This window comes from Gouania willdenowi, chromosome 15, assembly GCF_900634775.1.
Source record: "Gouania willdenowi chromosome 15, fGouWil2.1, whole genome shotgun sequence".
NCBI classification, from domain to species: domain Eukaryota; kingdom Metazoa; phylum Chordata; class Actinopteri; order Blenniiformes; family Gobiesocidae; genus Gouania; species Gouania willdenowi.
In genome coordinates, this window is record NC_041058.1 from 28,175,551 (window position 1) to 28,198,646 (window position 23,096).

The window sequence follows — 23,096 nt, forward strand, 5'->3', positions numbered from 1 at the left end:
TGCTGCAAGTGTCTACTATAAAAAATTTGTTTATTCAAAAGATCTGTCACACATTTCCTCCAATTCTGTCTGTCTGACTATTCTCAAGTTTGAACAAAGAGCAGAGTAACCCAACTTTGCTTACAACTCAACACTAAAACCTGAGGAAATTAGTCTGCTGCATTAGGAAATGTCATTACCTGAAGTTGTGTTTTACCTGGATGTCCTTGTAGTTGTCTCGGAGGTCCATAAGACGATGGTAAGCCTTAATGACTTCAGCAAATTCTCCGATGTCTGTGCTAACAACAATGAAGTTCTCCCAGATTTGCCAGTGTTCATAGTTACACCTTAAGGCTTCCTGCAGTGCATGAAAGGCTTTGTTTCTGCCAATGACAGAGAGCAGAGAAAGAGCAATAAAAAAACAAACATTGACAAAAACAAAGCTCACTTTAAATGGTTCTGGATTGAAAACCCTCTCTAAACACTATATTGCCATTACTGCATTTTTTTCGGGCAAAGCAGCCAAAATTCCTCTCTACAGACTTTTCCTAGGATTCCAGTGGTTCAACAGTTTTCAGCTATGTCCACTCCCATTATCGGTTTTTGAGAACTATTAAACTCCAGGTTATGTTGATGAAAGTAAATATGCAAGAAAACAAGGCGAAGGTATCAACAACATAGACTTACTTCATCTGGAGGCGGATGTAGGCTGTTGAGAGGTTGTTCCAAGCTTCTGCATTCTGGGCAAACCAAGGGCAAAAGACAATAAGGACACCGTAGGCCTAGCACTCTACATACAGTGAATAAAATAAGTATTGAACACGTCACCAATTTTCTCAGTAAATATACTTCTAAAGGTGCTATCGACATGAAATGTTCACTAGATGTTGGTAACAGCCTATGTTATACACACATGCAAATAAATCAACCATTACCTGCTGCATGTACATAGAGTAATTTACATGCAAATGTAAGAAGCTGTTTAAAGATGTAGCTGTATGCAGGTATGAACACTGACCAAAAGAAAAACAACCCAGTCACAACCTTGCCAATCAACCTAGCCATGGTCTTTCAAAAGAAGAATGAACATAAGATCTGTAAGGCTGCTTTCATATAGGGATACTGTATTGCTGGACTGCCAAATGGACTGGGAACAGCTTTTCTATCCATTTTATTTGTGTCATATATTCAAAAGACAAAAATAAAGATAAAATGTTCTGAATTTTGCATTTCACAGCATGAAGAAAGAAGCAGTAAAGGGCAGACTTGAAAAAAAACACTATTAACACAATAAAAAAAGAACTTCCACTATGTAAAAAATTGCACTGTGTAAATGAAAAATAGACTACCGTCAGCTTGATGCTACTGCAGGCTGTGCGCAAGAGCTCACAGTGCAGCCTGGCTGCAGACTTGAATGAGACTGGAGCAATGATCATTGCTCAAAACAACATTCCGTGCGCCGCAGGTTCCCTGGTTGCAAGGCTGAGCCACGTAAAGTTAGAAAGACACCCACATGCCCCATGCTGCCACCAGTGCAACACACAGCCCTAGCTAACCAGCTCTACAGTGTAAACCCCACGTTACACAGAGAGCAAAAAGTTGTGCACACAGCTGATGGTCGTGGCCAAGCCCAGGTGATTCAGTGCTATTAAGGGAATCTGTGGATATGAAGTTTTTGAATGTGCGACATACGGTGTGGGAGTTATAGGCCAAAACCCCTTGACCTATTTTATAGTGCCACCTGCTGGCGGACATATGTGAATTTTTGTGTCCACGGTGCCCTGGAGGTTTTGGACCCACCCTTCAAAGAGCATAGCCCTCCCTCGCACGATTTAGCCTGCAGCAACACTTTTACCCAAGGAAAAATAAAAGGTAACTATAATAATAATCCTAACGAATACAATAGGGTTCCTAGGACCGCTGGTCCTAGGTACCGCATATGTAAGCATACGCGGTACCCTGGCCCCTGTATTCGTTCCCTGGCCCCACGGGCTTGGCCCCCTAAATATCTCAACTTTAGTTTATTATGGGCGTGCACCAACATAGCCAATAAATAAGGAAGAGACGCACCTGCACCTGTTTAATTGGAGAAGTGCAGTATGCAGCAATGCAGTGTGCAGCAGGATAATTAAGAGGACAGCTGAGACGTCATCGGTGAGTTGCACGATTCATTAATCCAGTCTTTATTTATTAATATTTTTACAAAAGTCCACCGGAGTGCGTACTTGAGCTAGATGGAATTGTATTGGCTGGTAGCGCACATGACATGACATGAGTGTGCGCATACTTGTTGCTGCATTCAACAACGCAAAATGTTTAAATATTATTTGCGGTAGTTTGCATTTGAAAAAAGTCATTCAAGTTAACCTCTTAAATGAACTTAAAACTTAAATAAACCAGTTTGATAACTGAATAATTTCTTTGATCTAAGTAGATCAACTAGGGACTTGTATTTCTTTGAAATATTGTAATAGGGAAATCTACAATCGCACATATCCGAAGTTTATATTAGTAAATTATCAATTATAAATTATTACATAATTATAAAATGATGCTTCAGTGTTAGTTTAACATATTTAGTTTGCTATATTTCGACCTAAAAATGTTTGAATAAATAGGTTGTTTGACGTATATACTAAATATTAATGATGCTTATTTTTTTTAGGTTTCTGACAATCACTAATTTTATGTCTGTTTTCACCTATTGTTTGGACACTCAATGCTCATTTGCTATCATTTTATTTCTGCCCCTTTTAATGTTTGGACACTATAAGACAATTTGCATTTGTAATTGGTACCCTTAATGTCTGCACTGACTGTTTAATATCTGTCCGGGTAAAATGTATACGGAAGGGAGGTAGGACAGCGGCAGTTTATTGTTTTATAATTTACTGTCTATTGTTTACTTTTACTTTTTACTGTTTATTGTACTTGTGTCTTGTGTCCTGCATGTCTTGTATACAAGTACAGTATCTATCCATCTCTATCTATGTCCTTGAAATGCTCCACAATCCAAATTTTTAAACAAAATACAATTTGCTTGCCTGATACGCTCTAGAATTTGTCAAAATACTCTAGGATTTGGCTTAAATGAACCAAACTGAAGAGGTGACAGACGTCTGAATCTTTGGTACATCATAGAAAAACATGTTGATTTTAAAATAGATTTCCTAAATTGTGTTATATTTTTAAGCTAACTCATAAAGATGCAAAGCTGAAAAAATAGAGCAACATTTGATTAACTTCAGTGATAAATGGAAACATGTGGGTAGTGTTAGCATGTACTTACCTCTGGCTCCAGTCCAACACACCTCTGGAAAGCTTTAACCGCACCTTCATAGCGCTCCAGGGCAAGGTAGGCACAGCCCAGGGAAAACCACACACCAAGCTACACACGCACATACACGCACATACAAGTTAGGGTATTACATTTTCAATAGTGAGCCAAGGCTAATGTTCTATGCCCGCCCATCACAGCTTTGTGTCATCTATTTTATATTCTTAACATGGGAGCATACAGACTTTCTCAATAACCACTGCTCTAAACATACACATACAATATCCATGTCGGTGAAAAAAGACACTGCCGTGTACGACAGTGGATATGTAAATTGTAAAAAAAAAAAAGCAATAATATTTATATAGGGTTTTTATTAAGACCAAAGAAGTCCCAAAGTGCTTTACAATATCTGAACATTCACATGACTGTGAGACAGAGCTGCCATGCAAGGCCAAGAGGAGCAACTCAGGGTACATTGCTTTGCCCAAGGACAATTCGACACATAGAAAGGCAAAGCCTTGGGATTGAACACTCCAACCTCTCGATCAGAAGACGAACCCTCTACCACTTAAGCGACTGTCGCACCAAGTAGGTCACAAACTGGAAAGTTTTCCTTTTAGTTGTTCATAATGTTTGTATATTGTAGGGGAGCAGACAGTTGTTTCATCTGACAGCTGCACAGTTTTATAATTCATATAATAGTAAAGACATGACAGCAAGATTTATTGGAGCCAAAACTGTTGAGCAAAACTGTGTGATACCAAAGCAGATTGAAATCCACTGTTTACATTGACATTAACCTAATGTTGCAGGAATATTCCTTTACCCCAAGGGAACAGCATACATCTATCTATAAATTACAGGACCGTGTGTGTGCGTGTGTGTGTTTGTTGAGCAAATATCTCACTGACGCGGTGTCTGGTCAACTTGAAAGTTTTTTTGCCAGCATGCGCATCGCACGAGTTTGTGCATCCATTATTTTGGACTTATTTGGTGTTGCAAAACTTTTTTTTTTTAGATTACGGCTCCCTCTCGATATTGACTGTGGTACTTCCGCTTCCGGTTTAGGACATCACTGTGTTACAGTTTGTTTGGGTTTAAAAAGAAGGTCAATATTAAAAACGTTTTTGTACTGCTAAAAGTCATTTAAGGTAATATTTCATTGTTATTTAAAATGATTCCCGTGACCCCAAGCTTCCTTTAAATCACGGGTCACAGAGTTTACTTCCTCCTCAGTCTCTACTGTGAATGTGGCATGCTACTGTCAGCACCTCAAACATTTCACTGGAGCTCTCTGAATAGATAATTTGAAACCGTCAGCCACTGGTGAGTCTTTTGCCGACAACTTTCCAATTGTTTAAACCATATAACTGTATGTGTAATTAGTCACTAACGCTCACTAGAGTTGGAAATGAACTTTACCCGTTCAATACTTCATCTGGAAAACTCTGCAGATTGCCTGTGGAGCTGCACATGGAAGTTAAGCTCTGACCACTTGGTTCGCAGCTTAAATGGCTAAATTGTGGACTTTTCCCATTTTTATAAGCTTCATGCCACCACAAAATTGAGCTCTGTCACATTAGACCTGGTGGAACAATGAAATTGTTAACATTAAATCGTTCTTGCTCGCACTGAATCATTCTAATCACTCATTTTGTCATGATGCACACTGCCTCATCATAGCAATGACGTGGAGAAATGTTGTCAGAGAGAGGGAGAGAGAGAAAGAGAAAAAGAGAGAGAAAGAAAGAGCGAGAGAGCGCCTGCTGCAGCAGCAGCAGAAGCAGCAGCGTGGATGAAGTAAAAGTCAGTCAGTTTGTCATAGAAGGATAAACAGCATGAAGTTGGTAAATCATCGCATTAGGTTTGTTCAGAATTGATCAGTGCTCTGGACTCTGAGGCTGATGGAATTGCTTCCGTAAGAAGGACTGACAGACGGAGCGGTGATCAGAACAGCCTGTATCCAGGCTGTATTTGTTCAGACATTGGATTTGTTCAGAAGTGATCGATTCTGACTCAGAGTCCAATTCGCTGTGATCGCTCTGCCGTAGTTCACGGTAAGAAGAGCGGACGAAGAGGTGTATCAGTCTGGTTCCAGTAAAAAGTTACCATAAAAAGCTGTAAATTGACTGATATGTAGACGTGGGGCAGTGAGGAGGTGACTTCATGTAGTAAAGGAAACTTATTAGTTGAAACACGAAAATTTCTGTGAAACCTAACTTGAGTACAGCAGCCCGAGTACCTGCAGTTCTGATTGGCCAAGTTGTCTGAAGGGCATCCTCATAAGTCAATAGAGTGCGGCCTAAGTTAGGGTGCGGCATTTGTGTGGATCTTTCTTCGAACATTGCTAAATTATTGTAATGTGGCCAATAAAACAGTGAGCTTTATAGCCCGGAAATTACGGTGGTTTGAAATTCAAAAGGTGCACTTTGACTTTAACTTTCACTGTGACTATTCACATGGTACTGGGGTTCTAGGTTAAGATGCCTTGGTTACTATTGTAATTTTGATTCATCAATGACAATTAATTAAATAATTAATTAATGTATTTGTATTTAGCATGTATGTTTAAGCATACATTGATTTTATTTTTGATACTTCAAGATAAAACATTTTTGATATTTCAAGATAAAACATTTTGCCTTTTAGGTCAGTTTTTTTTTTTGGATTCATTTTGGAGTTTCTTCTAATTCATGTTAATCCATGCATCTCAAATCTCATGGTGAGCTAGATCAACAACTTGGTAGGACAAAGTCTCAAAGTCTCACACCTACTGCTGTGGACAAACCTTTATTTGGATTAAAAGGATATGAACTGAATGTTTGACCTGGACTAAGCATTTGGGTTATTGTGGGTAATCCATTTTTTTTTTTTTTCTGCAATAGTGTATCGTTTGTCCTTTTTGTAAATATTTCTGTAATACACACACTCAAACTGCACTACTGCCTCAGGTATTCATTCATAATCCAGGCTCCTTTAAAGAACAGGCTTCTGGTGCTGCTATTGTAGCCGCAGTCAACCGCCAAAGTATCAGCATCAGAAAATATCAGCATTATAAATGCTGATATTTTCACCACGTGTTTATAACCTAATAGGCACCTTGGATGTACATGCCGCACGCACACAGAGCTGTTTAGAGAGAGAGTTGCAACAACAGAAGTTTGAAATAGATTCAAAGAGTTCCCCAAAGTTATTGCCGGGCAATGGCAGCGGCTGTGCTCAAAGCGAAAAGCGAAACATGCACACTCCTCCACAAAAATGGCATTATAAATGCCAATATTTTCACCACGTTTATAACCTAATGCACACCTTGGATGTACATGAAGTGTGTGTGGTTTTTTTTTTTTTTTTTTTCCCAAGCCAATTCTGGCTTTCCATTGGCTTTTCAATTTATTTCAACCAATCGGGGGGCTGGATTTAGTTATAATCCATTTTACTTAATTTGAATTAGGTCTATGTAGCAGGGCTGATGCTCAGGTCACCCTACTTAATCTCTCCACATTTGGTACCAGACTCGTTCAATAAATTACACCCCACAACACAATATGCATAACAGTAACTTCACATTACACTTTCAGCACAACCAAAATAGTTGACTCTGATGACTAGTGACATTTTTTGCTCAAACGGCTTTCCATAGAGTGCATAGGCAGTATGTTTATTGAGAGGAACAGTTTGTGGTTTAGGTTGTACCTGCATGCTGTTGACTTTCAGTGATTGTTCAAAGCAATCGATGCATTGCTGGTATTCCATGTTGCGAAGGTGCAACAGAGCCTTGGAGCGCATGGCCCTGGCACTGTAATGACCCGACAGCTCCCATGCACGGTCATAGTACTGATGATCCTTCAGGATGTCTCCCAGAAGACAGTAAAGACTGGGTGACTCTTTCTTCTCCAGCTCTCTTCTTACAATCTCTTCAGCCTGAGCGGCAGCATAAAGGAACACAAAAATAGCTGTTTAGCTGTATAGTTCCAGACAGCCGATTTTTTAATAATGCATTGGAAATTTTTCAATGATGCAGGTGGCAATGGTTAGCTGTTTTCAGGTCAAAAGGTGTAAAAAAAGTATTTGTGCATTGAGGGGGTGGTTGATCCAAATGCTCTGGTAATATAACTGCTTCTTTAGGCAAGGAAAATGTATTTGTATAGCACATTTCATACACATTAAACAAAAATAAAGTTAAGAGAATTACAAATCATTTCTTAGTGTTTAAAAAGGGGTCACACAGTGACTTAGTGGCTAGCACGTTTGCCCCACAGCTACAAAGTCCTAGGTTGAAACCTGGGATGGACACTTAGGGTGCTTTCACACATAGTCCGGTGGTCTCGATGCGATTCAGGTGGTGAATCTGGAACATTTTTGCATTTTAATTTGCTCCGGTCTGCTTTCACACGTTCTATTTGCCAAGCGCACCAAACTTTCTGAACTACGTCACGCAGGCGAAACGGTCGGTCGCCTATTGGACAGAATAAAAAAAAGAATACATCAACCTCCAATGCTGTGACAATGTGGCGCTGTCCTGTCACTTCTGACAGTCGCGCCGTCACGTCCTACAAAATACTGTACCCCCAGCCTGTGAGCCAAATAGCAAAATATTAGGTGACATGTAGGAAGTAGCAGCGCACCATTGGATGTGAGATCATCCATGCTCATCGGAGCTCAGAGGGAGAAAGAAAGGCTTTTACGAGACAGAAAATGGCGCTACGTGCAGAGCTGACCTTCCCAGCAGCGCACACAGAGCAAGTGTGGAATTCATGGATAATGTGGCGATTGTGAGATAAAACCATAAAAAACGGGGTAAGCAGTGACACTCTGTATGTCTGGGAGGAGGAGGAAGTTGCGTGTGTACAGACTGATGGGAGAGAAAGTTGGAGGAACGCCAAAATACAGTAAGAAATCCATTCAACTCTGACCCAGACAGATAAACAATAATAATTTTGCCATCAAATGCCCAGTCTGTGTGTTTTTTTTTTAGTTTTATATAAGGAAATGATGTTCAGATGTTAGAGTTGTCCCTAAACCAAAAAAAAAGCTTTAAAGTCACTGTTTTTTTTTTTTTTTACAAAAAGGCTTTTCTCAGCTTTTTGCTCTGAAACTGAAGATTTGTTTAAAACTTGCTCTATTCAACAGCTGATTACAAAAGAACGAAACAAGGTAGAAACTTTTTTTTTTTAATGAAAGTAGAGGCTTCAATCTTTCAGAATCTGGTGTCAGATTTCAGATAGTCATAGTAGAAAATATTCTGTGGGTCTTTAAAAATCAGTCAAAATGCTCAAAAACGGCTGGCACTGAGGGGGTAGAAAATCTCAGAATGGCACTGAATGAGTTAATGCGGAAGCAAAGCATGGTGCGGAGCAAAGAGGCATGTGTGAAAGCACCCTTAGGTCCTTTCTGTGCTTGTCTGGGTTTCCTCCGGGTACTCCGGTTCCTTCCCACAATCTATAAACATGACCGTTCCCTTGATTGGAATTTTGAGATTGCTCCATAGGAGTGAATGGGAGTGTGAGTGAAGAAGCAATAAGTGGGTCAGAAGATGAATGGATGGATGTTTGATTATTAGGTCTGTTATGACATGTTAATGTCACATGGTAATAATGTAAAATTGGTAGGATATTTTGCTCTGACCAATATCACCTTGTTATTGCAAAGACAAGTTATCATGACAAAGATGATAGGTGGTTATTTTGCCCTATTTAATGACAAGTTGTCAAGACAAAGACCATTGTTGGTCATTTTGTACGCTCTCAATGACAATGCTTTCCCAATCAATGCCAACATAGCTCCAAAGGTGTCATAATTAAACAAACGACACTTAACAGCCTTCATGACACATTATTCATGCTAATGACAGGTGTCATGTCATAATAACGCCAACTCTTAAGATATGGATGCTTAGATTTTTTTCATTAAATTATATTTCAGTTCACATCCCTGTAACAAAAAAAGTCTTTAAACGATCAATCATGGACAGAGCTTTCAATATGTTTATCAACGACACTTTGGCATCTTTTGATCAATTGACATCAAAATTACGGTCACATTTCTTTAGATATCTTCAGATCCGTAATTTTGTATCAACATTTAACTCCAATTTTCCAGCTACACCGCCCAGCTCTCTCGTAGACTATTTCAACACTGAATATTCTTCAAAGGGGTCTATTGGACTTGCTTAAGACACGCTGTGATCCAATTAAAGGTTAGGCATCGCCTCAACGGGTCCAAAATCAAATGTTCTAATATGTTTCCTGGTATTGATCCCTTGTGTGTCTGTTGCAGGCAACCACCAGGTACTCTTACATGTTTTGATCCTGACCAAAACCAGATTTGTTTTGGAAACTAATATTCTCAACATTTACAGATATATTAAAGATAACATTAAAATCCACTCCTATAATAGCAATTTTTGGGTTCATACCACCACGGGCAAAAACTATTGACACTTTTGGTTCTCTCTTGGCACGTTGACTGATTTTGTTTAAATTGAAGTACAAACATCCCTCAACTTTTAAATCATGGGCAAATTATATTGTTAATTTCTTTAAAATATGAGAAAATACGATACACCACAAGAGGCAGTGTCCAGAAATTTGATACGAGCTGGCAACCTTATTGTTTGGCTCGAGGCCGCTTAACAAAATTAACAGGTCTAGACAATTAATAATATAAATTACTCATCTGTTAAAATAAAAATAACTGCTGGTGACAGGTAGTCGAGGCAACTGTGGATAAGTCAGAAAGGCTGTGTTGACAGGTAATCGTGGTAACTCAAAAGCAGTGAAGACGCCTCAATGATGACGCCATGTTCTAAAAGCCCTATAGATCAGGCTCTGATGTATAGGCACAGCCAGTTACTAAAAGGTTACTAGATCGGAAGGTCGGACCCAGATCATCGTCAGGAGCGAGCAGCATATAGTTGGTATGTAGAAACTGCTAAAGCAGCCTGATGAGCACTAGTAATAGGTGTTTGATGAGTGTGATTATGCATTTATTCTATTTTAGGTTTATGACCAGTGGTCTGTGGTCAATGAAGTTTGAATAAAGACTAACAAAAACAAACACGAGTTATGACATTGTGTGCTGCCTGGTAAGCCTTTTCGGAGGGCTTGAATCAAAAATCCGAACACTTATATAACTTACAGTATATAGAAAAAATGTAAACTAATGATACTGCAAATTAGAGCTAATAATCCCAACACTTTTTGGGTAAATTCTTTAATTCGTTGGTTACTCAGGTTTTCTTTAGTGTGTATGCATACATGTATGTATGTATCTATTATGTATGCGTTTGTGTATGTGTACACATGTATATATTTATTTTGTATATCTCAACTACTATAATTTGCCCTTTCATAGCATGTTTGATGAACTACTGTTATTGATTAAAACACATTGAGAGAAAAGCTCTGCTGGAGCTATGGGGTGGGGGAGGGGGCTGTTTTACTGTTCTTAACTCATTCAGTGCCAGCCATTTTCAGAATTTCTACCCCCCTCAGTGCCAGCTGTTTTAGAACATTTTGACTGATGTTTAAAGACTAACAGAATATTTTGTACTATGACAAAAATGTTTGTAGCTTGTTTCGTTCTTCCGTAATCAGCAGTTGAATAGAGCAAGTTTTACACAAATCGCCAGTTTCAGAGCAAAAAGCTGAGAAGACATCCTTTTTCTAAAAAACAATCTCTCAGTGACTTTGAAGCATTTTTTGCTTTACTGAAAACTAAAACTAAACAGTGGTTTCCTTCTTTAAAAAAAAAAAAAAAACAGACAAGGCTTTTGATGGCAAAATTATTATTATTTTGCCATCTGGCTCAGAGTTGAATGTTTTGCTTACTGTATTTTGTATCTGCTCTCCTCCGTCAATCAAACAGACGTAACTTCCTCTTCCCCCCGACACGCAGAGATGACCGGCTATCAATAGCCCACTCAGGTCCACACATGTTCTGTGTTAGTATGTGGTGCTGTGAGCTGCTGGATACTTCACATTATCACTTCATAGCGCCATAATCTCCCTCATCCCTGCTTCTTTCGTCTTAGCTAATGGTAGCATCAGTGGCTAATCTAGCATCCAAAGGTGCGCTACTGCCACCTTTTAGGCACCAGTTGGTCACTACATCAATAGAGAGCGCCTTATATTCACAGTAGAACTCTGTCAGAGTGTATCCGAGCAACTTCCGTGAAAAAACGCAATTGACAAGTTTTCTCATCAATGACGTTCGAATTTGAAATGCCGAATTATCTCGTCAATGGCACTGAGTGAGTTAATTGAAACACTATTGATGTTTATGTTTTTGTTTGCGTGTGTAATTGCAAAAGAAACAAATATAGCCACATTTTTTGTATTTTTCATTGTAATGTTATTTCTTCTGGCTTACCATGGACTGCAGATAGAAAGTAGCCTTGGGCTAATTCCGGCATATCTACATTTAAATGTTCACTGTTATTTATGGCTATAACAGTCTGTCATTGCCCGATGGCACACTATGGCAACCTTGCTTCGGTCAATCTGCCCAAGATTGCAGGGCAGCTGTGGCTACAATAGTAGTTTACCACCACTAAGTGTGGAGTGAAAGAATAATCTCTTAATTCTGTGAAGCGACTTTGAGTGTCCAAAAAAGTGCTGAATAAAATTGATGTATTATTATCAAGCTATTGTTCTTCTGTTTATTATCTTTCCACGCCTGTTTACCCCCTTAGGATGCCCAAAGTCTCACCAAAATTTGCACACACCTCAGACCTGATGAAAAACCAGATAATTTGGCGCAATTAAAAAAAAGGTTTGTCCGATTCATACAAAATTCACCACATGTATTCTTAACCTTAAGATGAGCAAAAAGTTAAAATATGACCACGTCCAAAACCAAACAGGAAGTCGGCCATTTTGGGTCAAAAAATGGCAAAAATGCATGTGCGTGAACTGGTCTGAGTGGCTCCATGCGATTCACATCAAACTTGGCCAGAACATTTGGGACCCACTGAAGATTAAAAATCATCAAAAGAATTTGCATATCTCTGACGGTTTGGTCATGCGCGCATTACAAACGCAATGCAAAAACGCAATGCAAAAACGCAATGCAAAAACGCAACGCAAAAACGCACACAAACTGTGATGGACCAGTACGACCAGCAGGTTTGTCCTTTTCATAAAAAAATTCTCCTCATGTATTCTTGACCCCAAGATGAGCAAAAAGTTACAAATGACTTTGCCCAAAACCAAACAGGAAGTCGGCCATCTTGGGTTAACGGGGTTTCGTTTTTGCGCAAACTAGTCTGAGGGCTTCACTCGATTCACTTCAAACTCAGTAGTATCTCTAGCGGTGTGGTCGTGGTGCAACTGGAGCCATTAAGCACGCCATAAAAGAAAAATGCATATAACTTTCAAATGCAAAGTTCAAACTACTTCAAATTTGATACACATGTTGACTGTCCAGCCCCAAACAGACAAGACTCAATGTGAAAATTACCCATCATGCCTTGCATTGCCAGAGGGCGCCGCTTTTAGTGGCGTCCAACGCTAACAGCTCTAGTGGAAAGACAATATGTCGTGTTGACTTCAAAATAGTGTTGGATGAATCTTATAAGATGAGAGCAGGTCCCCGATGAAGAAAAAACATTCTTAATCAGTGGGAGGGGCCTATAATGTTACTGGAAAATCCTTCTCAATCACATTCTAAAGGCTGTATCTTAGCTATTTTTCAATGGATTCACATCAAATTCACTGAGAGGGATTTTTAACTGGTTTTCCCTTTCAAACTGAGTTTTTTCCACAGGCGCCATTTTGCACCCAATAATAGAAAAACCGCTATAACTCTCATATGCAACGTTCAAACAGCCTCATATTTGATACACATGACTCTCCAGCCTTAAACAAGAATCAATATGAAATTTACCCATCATGCTTTGCGTTCTCAGATGGAACACGCCATAATAGAAAAACGAGATAACTCATATACTAAGTTCAAACAGTCTCATATTTGATACATATGGGTTATTGACCCCGGCCATTCCTTCGGACCCAAAGACACCGCTTGCTGCTCAAATTATTATTAATATGCACTGTCCCTTTAAAAAAAAAGACGTGAACACAGCACCAAGAAGTACACACACGTCTGCACACATGCAGAAACAGACAGGGATACACACACGATATGGCTGTACATACACACAACATACACACACTGCAGATAAACACAGTCTGCATGGAGCTGTCAATCAATGCTCACTGACTGCTGAGAGAGCAGGAAACTCTCATACCTTCACCCAGATTTTATAGGAGGGTCAGGGCTAAACAGTGATCGTTAGTCATGCACAATGGTCCAATAGCATAATCTTTTCCCAGCTATTTGCAAAATTAAATTGTATTAGCCAGCATTCAACCCATAGAGGGCTGTCACTCTTACATTTGACAACAAAATGTACAAGATTAAACTACTTTTACAACAATCAACATCACTACTTAATACTAACAATGTCCCGATCCAATCACGTGATCGGAAATCGGGCCCAATCACATGGTTACTGACTCGATCGGAATCGCATGTTATTTCCCGATCAGGACTCGGATATATATGTATATTTATTATCATCATTGGGGTGGTTGGTATACTGGTTCATACCAAATACCGGTATATATTTGTGTTAAGATATACATTTTTAATATACCACCGTACCGGTATATTGATTACACAACGTTCGGAACGCTACGCTGAGCCACGTAGGACAGGAGCCTTTTCAATATTGCACTGCGAAGGTAAACAGTAGTGTTCTGGTTATGGTGTAAATGGATAATAAAGCTCTGAAGCAGCAGAACTCGTAGAACATAATGACACAGAAGAACTTGTGTCAAAAAGAGGAGCCCTGTCTGTTGTTTGGTCGGCAGAGTAAGTTGGATGCAGAGCGGAGGTGGAGAGTTAGACCCAAGTTCTCAGACGTGCTCCCACATGATGGTGAATAAAGGAGTTCAACAGCAGGTAAATCCCTACAACATTTGTTCTGTTTGGAAGAGACAAAACGTATCGTTAGCCTCTCTGGTAACTAGCCTGATGCTAGTGTGTGTGCGCACTGCGCACAGATGATTGAGGGCGTTTGTGTGATCACAAGTGTTTGTTTGCGCATGCTCGCGCCAGTGTTTGTGTGATTCATGTGTGCATGTTTGTGTGTGAGAATAGACCAATCCGAAGTCAATCTACTGTAGTATTTCCTATATCAAGCACCTACAACAGGAAGTGTAGGTGTGTTCTTAATCAGTGATTCTCAACTGGTGGGTCGGGACCCAAAAGTGGGTTGCGGACCTGTACTGGGTGGGTCAGAAACAGCTGGTCAAAAATAAATAAATACTTAATGTCTCTCATAATGGGCTTGAGACCAGTTGAGAACCCCTGTTCTAAATCAAACTATCTGCAGACCTCTCACACTTTATTTAGTAAGCAGCTAATACTTTACATGCTCTGCACCTGCAATGCCAACAAAATCAAGTTGTCATACTTTTCATCAAGAAAAACATAAATTTCAATCTGTGAAACTAAATGAGGAGAGTAAGCATTAAGAGTGAAGTTCCTAAAAGCTCATTACTGGCTTACTTTACAGCACTGTGGCACTTTTATTATCTTATTTGTTAACATGCCTGTCGGGTATTTTAAGATTTTATTTATTATTATTTAATCTTGAACTAAATTCCAAACAGATTTTTTTTAAATGTATTGCTTGACTGATCAAGCTACATCATATTAGTGTTCTGTTTAGGGTTGAATGTTAAAATAAGGAAATAAGTATAGTTGCACGATACACAAGGTACCCCACGGTGCCAAAATGTAACGGTTCCTACTATACTTGCCCAATGGAAAAGAGTGCACCTGTTGACAACAAGAGGAGAGCGTTATAGACAACATGGCAGGTGGACTATCCACTTGTTATGGACAATCTTAAATATATATAAAGTATAAAGGCTTTTGTGATGTATGCTTGTCTGTCCACACACAGATTTTACCTACAGTAAAAAATGTGGTCATTATAAATTGTATAAATCAATATATGAAAATCTACATGTAGCTCTCAGCAACTATTATTTTTCAGCCCACAATTAAAGCAGTTAACATTAGTGTAATGACTGATTTATTACTATGACATTAAAAAAATCAAAATTAGAGCTCTCAAATGTTAATCTTAACACAAAACTATTTAACCTTACTTTAATTTCAATTTTCTATTTCTTTTTTAAGGTGTTCATGGGTCTTCAGAGGTTAGTTCATACCATTGCGGGCTTAGCATCACATTAAATGATAATGCATCATGGAAAGTGGAAACATACCATGTCTGGGCCCTATTGTCCCATGCACCCATCCAAGTCGGAAAAGATGCGCTGATGCTAGGGTGGCAATTTCCATAACACCAAAAAGGAGGACACTTTTCAAAACTCAACAAAGCTCGGATAAAAACTGAAAAATAATATCAAAATAATCACATAGTATAACTTTGTTGTACTCACCAAAAATGTGATGGTCTACTTTTTATATTTCTGGCCTTTCCTGGCTGCTTCCAAGAGTTTTTTGTTTGAGAGAAATTTTCTGTACATGTCTGTGCACTCCAACGTGAATTTGACACAAATTTGCAGTTCTGCCTTGCCACTTTCCACATCGAGACGATTTCTCTCATTTCTCCATGCTGTGGTCATCATTGAAAAGACACGTTCTGTATGTGCATTGCTGCATGGAATGGAGAAGATGTAGGCGCTGACTTTCCTCAGGTTCACCAGTGGGACATCTGCTTTGGAAAACAGCTTCAGATACCGCTCCTCACTGTGGCAACCTTCCATTTCTGGGAGCTGAGAACAGCTTCCACCATGCAGTATTCCTCATAGAGTCCATCCACATCAATGTTTTTCAGTTTGCAGGCCTGAACTGCATCACTGTACTCTTCAAAAGACACAGCAGTTGTAAGGCTGAGCTTTGACATTTTGCTGTGAAAGCTGTTCTCAGAGAAGTCATACCTTTCACTCACATATTTATTTGCTCTTTCATAGAACTGAATAAAATCAGCCTCACATTTATTTGCCAAATCAGGAGTTAGCTGTTTAAGTCTGCTGTTTACAGCAAAGCCAAAAAAAATGGTCCTTCAACTTCCTCTCAAGTTTCCCATTAAAGGGCACATATCATGCTAAATCCACTTTTATAGCCCTTAAATGCATTTTGTTATATATTTAGAGTGTTTAGAAGTCCAGAAAAAATCAAATTAGTCTCTTCAGGTGCTCCGTAGTTATCTTTATATTCTGTTTTGCTCATATTTTTCAATCTGTTTCGATTTTTCTATTCTCTATTACGTTTTTTGAACTATTACATCACAGTATTTGCAGCGGAACTGCCAAATTAGGACATCGACTCCAGGTCCAACACTTCGAGCAATCCGCCATTTTTATTTCTCGCTTTTATTTTGTAGTCCAAGCTCAAGGATGCCGAAGTTACAAGAGGATAAGTCAAAATGTTCGGTTGTTGGATGTAGTAACCCACACGCTTCATTACACCGTCTCCCAGCATCAGAACCTTTTCGAAGTGCCTGGTTGAGTTTTATTTTTCACGCAAATGTACCCACATCTGTGGGTAAGGTCATTTTTGTGTGCGCGAAGCACTTCAAGGATGACAGCTTCTGCAACCTCCACCAGTATAAAGAAGGATTTGCTGAAAGACTTTGTCTGATTGAGGGTTCAATTCCTTCTATCTTTGGAGACGATGAACAGAGCACTTCGGTAAGCTGTAAATAACGCTAAAAAGTGTGATGATAAGACGTCCCTGTCATTGCTTTGTTAGGATTAGCAGTTGCACCGTCTTCAGACTTCATATGTTAGCGCTGTGTGCTCGTTTTAGATCCTTGATGATATGGCCTACGTGATTTAATTAAAGTCTAAAGTTTTCATTAGTCATTTCATTTTGCCGTTTTTGTCTTTGAAAAGACTGTATTAAAATGCATTTCGTGACGTTAGCTTGGCGCTAACGTTAGCTCGGTGCTTGTGTTAGCTCACTTGTTAGGGTTCTGCAGGTTCATCATCTTCATTTTCATCTCGCTCTGCCGGGTCCGACTCTGGCTCAAACATGTAAGGCTGGATGGACAAGTCTTTTGTTGTTGACATTTTGTAAATAACCTCTGAATAAAAAGTTTATGCGTCGCTACATAGCCGTATCTCTTCTATCAAACTACAAAAATGGCCGAGCAGAGTGGAGTTGAACCGAGTGTCACCTTAAGATGGGGGCGGGGTATGGAGTGTCTCATTTGCATTTAAAGAGGCAGCACCAAAACGAGTTGCTCTCAGAAGCACATCAGAAAAGGGGTAGAAAAGGGGCCTGTGGAGCTATAATAATGACGAATTCAGACCCAAGCATTGCAGTTCCGCTTCATATAGACCACAACTGTATGATTTATATGTAAAAAGGAAGGATTTAAAACCATGATATGTCCCCTTTAAGTTCAGTCATCACTTTAAAAACAGAAGTTATGCTGAATGATTTGGCCTCAAGTGCCTCAATGCAGTCTGAGAACACCTTCAGAATGTGACTGAGGAAGAGGAGGTACATCTCGGACACCAGTGCGGTCCTCTGCAAAGCACTTCCATAAAATCTTCGGACATTCTTCATCACCCAGGCTCTGAAAATAGCTGGTCAGGGGCTTCCAGCACTTCAGCATTCGGTCGATAGATGGCAGCAGAGACAGCCACCTTGTGATGACGTGCCGCAGCAGGTTGCACTCATCCACCTCCACAAACTCACAAAACTCCCTCAGCTGCGCTGTTCTACTGGCTGAGATGCTAAAATGGCTATACACTTTTAACACAACATTTTCAATATCCAGATCCATGTTGCCAGCTGCATATCTTGTGGCATTGTGCAGAATGTGTGCTAAACAGTTTGCAGCAAGCACCTCGTTTTGAGCAAGTTTTAGCTTCTGATAAACACTGTTGTGTTTTCCATAGTTAACGCTGGCGTTGTCTTCTGTATATGTTGACATTTTTTGCAAATCCAGACCAGACAGCTCAAGTTTTGCCAGCAGCTGATTTGTTATAGCTTCCGATGTCTCGTTGCTGTCGCTAAAAATCGAGCAGCGCATGCTGCAGCCCTCCACAAAGTGAAAATATCTTAAGACAATAGGGAAACACTTGGTCGTACCTTTGTTTGAGGCATCAGTCGCCAGAGAATAGTGCAGTTCGTTTTCTTTTATGTAGTCCACATGCGCATGGATGGAGTAGGGTGCTAGGACATTTTCACATAAAGCTTTAGCTTTAGTTTTCCCACAGGTTTCTCCTTTTGCTATTGTTGAGTTGTTGTAGATCTCCTGGTCAACTTTTATTCCACAGTCTACACTCCTGTATGACTGGTGATGCTTGACGGCGTGATAAACTTTACAAAGTTCTGCAGCAGATATTTTCTCATCCTGGGGAGATGTGGCTTCACAGAAAAAGGAAAAAAGTGAAGAGGTGCCTGTGCTTTGATTGTTGCTCTTGTGCTTGTCTGTGCTAGCATGTCGATCGAGGGCACCTTTACCTTTGCTGCTTACGTCCACATCACAATGACACAGCGTACAATATGCATGGCAGTCATCCTTCCTACTTTTGGAGATGAATCCATATTCCTTTGTCCATTCAGGATTAAATGTAGTTTTTCTTTTAGGCATTTTTGCAGACTGCAGGTGGACAGGGTGGCTTCACGTTGTCTGGCTAACGCTGACATGGCTAATTTGATTACGTTCAGCACTGTTAACCAATCAAATGTCCTATATTTATTTTACGCCAATTTCATCCAATAAACTGCCACAAATGCCTCTTAAGGGGAAGCATAATTGCATGTAGTGTTTTTTATTATTTATTGTTTGAGTTATTTTTGTTCAGGCACATTTACTTTTTCATTACAGACCATATGAGATGGGAGAAAAAAAAAGATTATGTCAAAAGGAGGACAAATGGACGTCTGGCTTAAGGCTGCGCCGGAAGACGGACAGACCTTTTAAAAACCGGACGGTCCGTCTTAAAGCCGGACATATGGCCACCCTAGCTGCTGCGCAGATTTGGTCTGGGGGGGATTCTCCTCCTACACTTAAATCAATCAATCAATCAATCAATCTTTTATTTGTATAGCGCCAAATCATAACCAATGGTATCTCAAATGGGTCACTGAACACTCTTCATGGACACACACTCTGGGCAGAGTAGCCCTGAAATGTGGGCATTCCCAGTCAAATCTAACCTTAGGGGTCACTACGCGTATTCTCTTGTAGACTTAGTGCATTTCATCTGAGGCGCTTCTGAAACTGGAATAAGTCGAGTGCCCCGGGAAGGTGAAACATGATATGCACTTGAAATTTGATTTGGATTAAGTTTTAATCTACGCCTCACGTAGTAATGTAATTGCAAAAAAAAAACTCCCAAAAAGCTATCAAATAAACTGATTGTGCTTGACATAATTTTCAACACTTGTTTTGTGGAAATTACCTTTCCATGCTGGCCAAGTCTCTCATAACAGGTGATTGCATCCTCCCAGAGCTCCAACTTCTCATACATGAGCAGAGCAGAACTGATGCAGCCAAGGTCAGTCAGCAGACTGGCCAGCTGTTTCTGTGCAAAAAAGGACAACAAGACAGAGACGCTTTCAGAGTGTGTACATGTTTACTGCAACGTCACAAATAATTAATTACAATATAAATAAAGAAACAGCATTTCTAAACTAAAATGAGAACATCTTAAGGATCCCAGCCAAATGGTTCATATTCATTGGTAGTTTAGTTGGCATCTCTACTATCAGAAAACATGGCACAGTCACTGTTATGACATCTCATGAATGAGACCATGTTACAGAGGGGGAGTCCTCCACGCCCCTCTGCGCTTGCCTTAGGACAGTTTCCCTCCCATTGCTATAATGATAGCTGTGTTCATCGCCATGACAACTGTTGTGATGGTGATGAATATTATTTTATAGAGACGGTGTCTGTCCCCCGACCCAAATTCGACAATGATTTTAACATGAAATCAAATAAAAGAGCTATAAATTATAAAAATCTGAAAAAATTAAAATCTCAAATCTAGAAACACCAAAACATAAAACCATTAGATGTGCTCTATTAAATATTAGATCACTGAGATCCAAATCTCTACTAGTAAATGACCTTATCTCAGAAAATAACTTTGATTTATTCTGTTTAACTGAAACATGGCTGTATCAAGATGAATATGTTAGTTTAAATGAAGCCACTCCTCCCAGTCATCTAAATACTCATATGCCACGAGACATAGGCCGTAGAGGTGGTGTAGCAGCTATTTATCATTCCTCTCTCCTAATCTATCCTAAACCAAAGGCCAATTACACTTCCTTTGAAAGCCTGGTTCTAAATTTATCTCATACCGAATCAAAAACCTGCCAGCCAGTCTTATTTGCGATAATTTACCGTCCTCCAGGCCCTTATTCTGAATTTCTATCAGAATTCTCTGAGTTTATATCAAACTTAGGCCTCAGTTCTGATAAAATACTGATAGTAGGAGATTTTAATATCCATGTTGACAAAGATAGTGATAGCCTGAGCTCAGCCTTTATGTCCCTAATAGACTCAGTTGGCTTTTTTCAAACTATTAATGAAGCTACTCATCATTTAAATCATACTCTTGATCTTGTTCTAACATATGGCCTTAATATTAATGAACTAAAAGTCTACCCTGAAAATCCTCTGCTATCAGATCACTTTTTAATATCTTTTAACATTATCCTAGAGGATCTCGCACTGTGCAATAAAATAGTTACGAGTAGAAATCTGTCCAATAGTGCTGTGGCTAAATTTAAAGAGGCCATTCCTGCTGCCTTAAACTCAGTGCACCATCCAATAAATAACTATGATATTAATTATAACCCCTCTCAACTGGATCTGCTTGTCGATAGCTCTGCTAGTCTACTAAAATCCACCTTGGACTCAATTGCCCCATTGAGGGAAAAAATTATTAAACGTCAGAGGAAAGCTCCGTGGTTTAGCTCTGAAACTCACACACTCAAACAAACAACCCGTAAATTAGAGAGAATGTGGCGCTCCAATAAAACAGAGGAGTCACGAATACTCTGGCAAGAAAGCCATAGTAAATACATGACAGCCTTACGACATAGTCGATCTACATACTACTCCTCACTAATTGAAGAAAATAAAAATAATCCGAGGTACCTTTTCAGCACTGTAGCCAGGCTAACACAAAGTCAGAGCTCTATTGAGCCCATGATTCCTCTAGCCCTCAGCTGTGAGGACTTTATGACATTTTTTAAGGATAAAATTCACAAGATTAGAGATAAAATTAGCCACTCCCTGCCTTCACCTGGGCCTGCTGTACCATTAAATGTAAATAGACCTAACCTAAACTGTTTCACACATATAGGACTTCAGGAACTTAACTATTATTTCATCCTCCAAACCATCGACCTGCCTTTCAGATCCGATCCCAACTAAGCTGTTTAAAGAAGTTGTTCCCCTGGTCTGCCCATCTTTGTTGGAGACAATAAATATATCCCTATCAATAGGCTATGTGCCACAGTCCTTTAAAGTAGCTGTAATCAAACCCCTTCTCAAAAAACCTACTCTTGATTCCAGCACTTTAGCAAACTACAGGCCTATATCTAATCTTCCTTTTATTTCAAAGATTCTTGAGAAAGTTGTGGCGGCTCAGCTCTGTGACTTCCTTCAAAACAACAGCCTGTTCGAGGACTTCCAGTCAGGTTTTAGAGCTCAACACAGCACAGAGACTGCTTTAGTTAAAGTAACTAATGATCTACTCTGGGCTTCAGATGAAGGACGACTCTCAGTGCTGGTTTTATTAGATCTTAGTGCAGCTTTTGACACTATAGATCACTATATTCTACTAGAGAGATTAGAGGAATTACTTGGAATCACAGGGACTGCCCTAAACTGGTTTAAGTCCTACCTATCTGATAGGTACCAGTTTGTACACGTGAATAATAAGTCTTCTGTGTACACTAAAGTAAGCTACGGGGTTCCTCAGGGCTCTGTGCTAGGTCAAATCCTCTTCTGCATCTACTGTATATGCTCCCCCTTGGTAATGTTATGAGAAAATACTCTGTTAACTTTCACTGCTATGCTGATGATACCCAACTGTATGTATCAATGAAGCCAGGTGAGACAAACCAGCTTTCTAAACTTGAGGCCTCTCTAAAGGACATTAGGGCATTAGGGCCCGGACGGACCTCTTCTTAACTCAGACAAGACTGAGGTCATTGTACTGGGCCCACGACACCTTAGAGAAACCTATGCTAGCCTAACTGCCCTAGATGGCATTACTCTGGCACGAAGCACAACTGTTAGAAACCTTGGGGTTCTATTTGATCAGCATTTATCCTTCAACTCTCACATAAAACAAATTTCAAGAACTGCCTTCTTTCATCTCTGTAACATTGCTAAAATCAGATCTATCCTGTCTCAGGGCGACGCCGAAAAGCTAGTCCATGCTTTTGTTACCTCTAGACTGGATTATTGTAATTCTCTTTTAGCAGGCTGCCCGAGCAAGTCGCTTAAGACACTTCAGCTGGTTCAAAATGCTGCAGCACGTGTACTGACTAAAACTAGGAGAAGAGATCACATTACTCCTGTATTAGCCTCTCTGCATTGGCTTCCCATAAAATATAGAATAGAATTCAAGATTCTTCTTCTCACTTATAAAGCCCTAAATGGACAGACACCAGTCTATCTCAAGGAGCTTGTAGTGCCATACAATCCCCCCAGAACACTACGCTCTCAAAATGTTGGCCTACTCGTTGTTCCATTTGTCTCTAGAAGTAGTATAGGAGGAAGAGCTTTCAGTTATCAGGCCCCACTTCTCTG

The 23,096-nt window shown here is 39.7% G+C and overlaps 1 protein-coding gene across 2 annotated transcripts in view; it reads right to left on the reverse strand.

The window, feature by feature from the left end:
• The window catches only part of ttc27 (tetratricopeptide repeat domain 27), a 172,427-nt gene that overhangs the window by 20,921 nt on the left and 128,410 nt on the right, over positions 1 to 23,096 (reverse strand). For both annotated transcript variants that reach the window (XM_028467681.1, XM_028467679.1), the window contains 5 exons: positions 19,723 to 19,845; positions 6,953 to 7,180; positions 3,269 to 3,367; positions 667 to 719; positions 197 to 362 (listed from right to left, as the gene is read on the reverse strand). In XM_028467681.1, coding sequence (XP_028323482.1) covers positions 197 to 362; positions 667 to 719; positions 3,269 to 3,367; positions 6,953 to 7,180; positions 19,723 to 19,845 — 669 coding nt within the window. The remainder of the gene's footprint in view (positions 1 to 196; positions 363 to 666; positions 720 to 3,268; positions 3,368 to 6,952; positions 7,181 to 19,722; positions 19,846 to 23,096) is intronic.